This window comes from Pyrus communis, chromosome 7, assembly GCF_041283825.1.
Source record: "Pyrus communis isolate YQ-2024b chromosome 7, ASM4128382v1, whole genome shotgun sequence".
In the NCBI taxonomy this organism is placed as follows: domain Eukaryota; kingdom Viridiplantae; phylum Streptophyta; class Magnoliopsida; order Rosales; family Rosaceae; genus Pyrus; species Pyrus communis.
In genome coordinates, this window is record NC_142571.1 from 20,299,290 (window position 1) to 20,305,289 (window position 6,000).

At 39.8% G+C, this 6,000-nt stretch overlaps 1 protein-coding gene across 1 annotated transcript; it reads right to left on the reverse strand.

The window, feature by feature from the left end:
• Positions 1 to 3,869: 3,869 nt before the first annotated feature.
• Positions 3,870 to 5,799, reverse strand: LOC137733737 (aspartyl protease family protein 2). Its single transcript, XM_068472905.2, has one exon. It carries the CDS (start codon positions 5,606 to 5,608, stop codon positions 4,142 to 4,144), a length of 1,467 nt encoding a protein of 488 aa, XP_068329006.2. The 5' UTR covers positions 5,609 to 5,799; the 3' UTR covers positions 3,870 to 4,141.
• Between the last annotated feature and the right edge of the window lie 201 nt (positions 5,800 to 6,000).

The following is a 6,000-nucleotide window of genomic DNA, read 5'->3' on the forward strand; positions in this document are numbered from 1 at the left end:
TCAAATAGCTCAGAGCTTAGTAGATTTGAACTCTCGAACTGCACCAAACACTTCATTGTCCAAGCCAAGTCAATCAAGCTTAATTTTTTAAGCTAATCCAATCTGAACTAGTTCGCTGTAATAAACGAGGCCTACAGGACTTGGGGACCATTAGTTAATCCGGTGAAATTGAATTCCCCATGAAGATGCGGAGTCGCAATGGCGAGACGCTAAGACCCTTCTTACTCAAATGTGTATGATAGGTGTGAGGTAGTGACACACAATAACCAATCCGAAAAGACCACTCTTTTGTATAAGGATGCCTAACTTATGCATCGATAATTCGCGCAGGGAGAGGCGGTGATTGTTTTAGATATTAATGTTGCAGGATATTAGTATTTAAAAGAATGAATTAGTTGGTGTTTTAGAATTTAATGCAGCAGCCTGCAGGAGATTAGTACTTGGTTGGTTCATCAAAGATCGGATCAAGTTCACATGTGTTGGGGACAGAATACTAGGTTGATGCATGTATGTTGTTCTTCCACGTTTCTCTAATTAACAATACAAAAATAAAATTAAAAAATTAAAAAGAACTATAAAATTAAATTAAATTAAGGCTTAATTGAGTTTTATTAGAGATCGTCTCATCGTCATGCGACTAATCCATATTTAGTCCAACATAATATAAAACCCGCTCCTTAATCTCTCAAACATTGTCCGTGGACCCTGATTATGGTGTTGAAACAAAAGAAAAGCCATGTGCTCATAAATGCATACATCAAATTTTATGTTTTGCCTTAATGTTTCTCTCCCCTCCGAATCTCGCTCATCTTTCTTCATCTTTAATTTAAATGGTTACGATTAAGTCATTTCAATATCTTATTTTGAATTTTTTATTTTTAAAAAAAAAAAGACAGAATGGAAAGTGTGAGAGGAGGGAGGGATGATTATGGTAATAGGAGGGGAGTGTGGAATACATGAAACTCACATACCCATTCTAACCCGCTTAAGTCGCGATTCTCACTTAGAAAGTAATTATATAATTTTCATTTTGCATTTTATTTTATTTTATAAAAAAATTTAAGAGACTTGTGAAATACGTAGATGAGCACATATTGTATATTTGTTCTCCATATTTTCATTATATTATAATACTTTATAATCTATATGTCATTCTATTTTTGCAGTTTATGTCTCTTAATGAAATCATGTACTTTTTAAGTATAAAAAAACATTTATTTATATGATATATAATAAGTTTACTATATAATAAGTTTACTAAATCTGCATAATCTACCTAGACCCCATTTAAACCCATCTAACCATTTAGGTGTTGTACTCCAACCCACCATCTGACTAACACCTAACGTCTTTTAGAACCTTGATTGGTATTAATAAAAAAAATCAGAATATTGTGTAATTTACTAACTATTAAGATTCGTGTGAGAGTTCATATTCTACGAAACAACACTAAATCGTACGCCGTACACCTAAAGTTGGTGAAATATTAATAGCAAATTTATTTAAGTATGAGTGTAATTTTGATGGCTACTTAAGATGGGTGTTTGTACGTGTATCTACCTACCTACGGACTACAACGACTGTCACCAACTTAGGCCATGGTCCAGTTTGCAACTATACAAGGAGGAATGAGGATCCTATTTGTGAGGATTTCAGAAAATTTTCAATTACATTCGTTCATCATATATCGTACAATCAAAAATTATTGTAAATCTTTTTATTTAAAATTAAATATAAATAATATTTGATGAAAATTAACCGTATAATATATGATAAATAAATATAATTAAAAGATCTTCACAGAGACGAACCAGAAAAAATCATCATTCAACAAGGAGGGGAGGACAGTGGGCACCACCGAAAAACAAACCCTTTAACAGCATTAAAATATCAAGCCTAGGGTCATCATCTAATTGTAGTGAAGTGGTGACACAACCCATGTTCCAATGTTGTCTGCACATAAATAATTACCATGCTTTGTATTCATCCTCCCACCACTTTTAACTTTTAATTTTCTTTTACACCTACAATAAACCCAACATATCTTCGAGGAGAGAATTTTGCTTTTCTCTTTACTATCCATCCTAGCTTACGTGTAATATTTTGGGACAAATGCGCTTATCTGACATAATTATTTAATTAAATTGTAAAACTTGGAATTTGTTGTGAAATATAATGTGAATGCAACACGTATAAATGTAGAAGAGAGCAAACTAAAATAGACTTAGGTGAAAATTAAAAGCCTTAGGTGAAAAAGTATTATAAAGGTGAACATTTTTCTTCATGCATGTAAAATGTTGTCGAATCAAAACGTTTATATATAGAGACTTAGACCAAATGCAAGATCAAAAATTAGAAAGTGATAATACAATCTCTCTCCTTTCTCTTTATCTGTATTCATTATCTGATACAATTACTGTGGAGCCAAAAATAATCAAGAGGCGACACATGGATTTTTGAGCAAAAATGACAAAATTACCCTTGAGGAACATCGAAATTCCTAAGTGCGAGCAATGGGCAAACATCCCACAATCAAGTCAAAAGTTCCCAAAATAGGTAACAATTCAAAACATGTTTCATCCATTTTCTCTACAAGGTAACCCCCAAAACATTCATTTTAAATTATGTTAATTGGCTAATTAATGAATTTATTACCTAATTAATCTATTAATGGCCAATTAAACTACTAATTACACCCAAAAAATACACAAGAGGCCAGTCACCTTCTCTCCAAAGGGACCGGCCATGTCCCCTATATTTACCATCTCATTTTCTCTAAAAAACCTAATCTCAATTCTCTTACTAAACTTTCTAAATTCTCTAAATATTTTTCTCTCAAAATTTTAACTTTGGTATTGGAGGTTCTTCGGCCAAAGACCCTCTATTCATCATGGGCGCGTGAGATTTTTGACCTTGACCCGATATGTTATTTGTTTTGTATGTGTAATTTTGTCCAAAAATAAGAAATAAGAAATTTGCTTTCACAATTACGAAAACAAACGTTCTCTTTGGTGCTTTCCTACTACAACAAATTGTCTTGTTCAATTATTCAAAACATTAAATATTATCGACTAATCTTATCATAGCGCGTAAAATAATAAAATATGACGTGACCTTTTATTCTACCACAAGGGACAATTTTGCGAAGTTTCCATGTGAAAGCCAGTAAGCACGAAAGAAATGGAGGAAGAAATAAACAATGGGAGGAAGTCGGCACACAACACAAGGAAGGAGACAAGCCAAAGGTGTCGTACGTGATCGTATTGTGCTTGCCAAACCCACATCGTAAAATTTGTAAAATGACACCGTCTTTTCTTCTGCTCACACTCCAATCACTACGTGCATCCATGTGCTCCTCTTGACTTGTGTAACTCAGATGACACCTATTTTGTCATTCTCTCATATCCAAACACCCCCACATCCCAGAAAATCTTCCCTACTCCAAAAACCTCCTCATGATTTTTCATGTAATCAAAACACAAGTTGATAAATTTTACGTTACGTGTTATAAGTAAAAAATATATATATATATATATATATATATATTAGCGTTCTCTCACGTGTATTATAAAACATAATCCAGCAGCTTCTAAAAAGATTAAAAATCTAAACAATTCTTACAACAAACTCTCAAGTTCATAATCAATTCACATCGTACTAGCGTTCTTCAGCAATTGAGAGAGGGGTTTTGAACTCAAACTTGTTCTAATTTTGGTTGACTAATGAAAAGTATCACTATACTAAGAACTAAGTTGTCAGTCGTCGTTCAATCTTTTTTTCAATTGTTGGAGGGGATTACAAACTCAAAACCTTCTCTTAATTTTTGCTTCAATTGTTGACCCATAAAAAAAGAAGTGTGTCAAATAATATTGAATTTTGAATTTACCCGTTTATATTAGAGTAATAATTTATGAGTAGATAATACATAAACAAAAAAACCAGCACGTGAGCATTGTAACTTGTAACCTGTAATAAGCAAGCAACACAAAACATCTCAAATCCCACCCTTTCATCATATCAAATCATCATCCTAATTCCAGCAAGGAAGGTTTGCTTTTCCCCGCTTTGATTTATATTAAATTAAAAATATAAAAATAAAACTCACGGAAATTGGGCATTTCCGTGCCGCTATCAAAATTAACTAAGCGCACCCACGTGGAGAAAACCCGACCCGGGAACCCGCCAGGTCATACACCACCCGAAAACCTTGCTGCTGGATGTTACCAATTATGGACAAGCCGCCCATCGTACCCGCGAAAGCAAAGCAGAAGCTGCCGCTGCTGTCCACTGGGATCAGGTAGTTGGTTGCCGGAAGTGGAACGTCGGCGTTTCGGAAATGCAGCACGACCGTGGGGACTTTGACTTCGGTCTTTCCGGACAAGTCGAAACACGTGTCGAACAGAGAGAACTCGGGCCCACGCTTAAGCCCCGAAGTACCGGCCCGGAAAGCATCTCGGAGAGCATTGTAAGCCGATCGGGTCAATCGGGTCACGGAAGTGCCCGAATCGAGGATGACCCCTCCGTTTCCTGCCGGGTCGAGATTGAAAAGCGATGCCGTGATACCCGGGACACGTGTCCCACCGACACTGATACCGATGAGCTCGACGTAGTAAAACGTGTCGAGTTTTGGGTTCGCGACGAGGGGGGTGAACCGGGCGGTCCGGGAAACGGCCGAGTCACCGAAAAGGACTGAGGACGGTTTGGAAGAAGAGGACCGGTCCACTAGGCAGTAGGAGAATTTCCGGTTGAATTGGGAGCCGGTCTGGGCGGGAAATGATAACTTTCCCCGGCCGAGTCCCAAAAGCCCCGCCGCACCGACGAAGAGGCCCTCGTTGTCGTGACCGCATCCAATCGCCACGCGTCCCACTTTGGTGCCGCGAAACGTCAGCGTTTCGGTTGAGAACTCGCCGACAGTGAAGGAACCGTCCCCGTAGGAGACTTGGTAGAGGCAGGTCTTCTTGGAATTACAGCCCGGCGAGTCGAGTTTCCGGCAGAGGGGGGACCCACAGGGGATTGTGGCGAAGGATCCGGATTTACGTGGGTCAAAAATGGGGTCGGCCTGGGTGTAGCACCGCTTGCAGGGGGCGCATTGGAGCCAAACGACGTCGCTTCCGGTGTCGAGGACCATGTAGACGTACCTGGGAGGCGTGCCGACGCCAAGGCGCGTGAAGTACTCGCCGCTGCCCTGAGAGAGTCCGGAGACGACGGAACTGCTGAAGCCCGTGACAGGCACGTGACCGCCGCCTCTGGTTGTTCTGTTTGAGGACGACGCGGCGGCGGCGGCGAGGGAGGTAAGGGTTTTGACACGGAAGGCGTCGCGCTGGAGGCGGAGGTGGAAGAGTTGGGTGGGGGTTTTGTTAAGCGCCATGGCGTCGATGTGGTGTAATTGTACGGATAGAGTGTTTGGAGTTGTGGCGGTGGAGGAGGGGGAGTTGGGGTGGAGTTGGGCGGAATCGGATTCGGAGACGGTGTCGGACCATGAGAGGGTGGTGGGTGGGGAGGGGAGGGGGTTGAGGAGGAGGGTCTGGTGGTCGAGGGCGGATGAGAGGGAGAGGAAAATGGCGGAGAGGGAAAGGAAGAGAAGGGGAAGTATTGCTTTCCCTTCCATTTTGGAGACGGGAGCGTGAGAGAGAGGAAATGGGAGTTTATAGGAAAGTGGGGGTGGAGAGAGGAGGCATATAAATAATTGGAGTGAGAGAGTGAGGGTGTGAATGGTGAAAAAGGCGGTTGTGAGAATGGAGGAGGGAGTGAAGTTAAATCAGTTTTTTTGGTGGGGAGGGTAGAGATGCGAGATTGTCAGATCTATGATGTTATCTAGGAGGGAAATAATGGATAAAGATCCTTTTCAAATTCCTATCGTAGAGATTTGAAGGATTAATTTTTCAGTTTCTTGTATATCGTACGGTTTAAAATTTATACAATGAACGATGAACAATTAATCCTAAAAATTCGAACAAAGGGAATCCGCCTAGATTCTAATCCGGTAATAACATAATCATA

Coding starts and splice junctions, on each gene's coding strand:
- LOC137733737 (XM_068472905.2), bottom strand. CDS start 5,608: ATGGAAGGGAAAGCAATACTTCCCCTTCTCTTCCTTTCCCTCTCCGCC.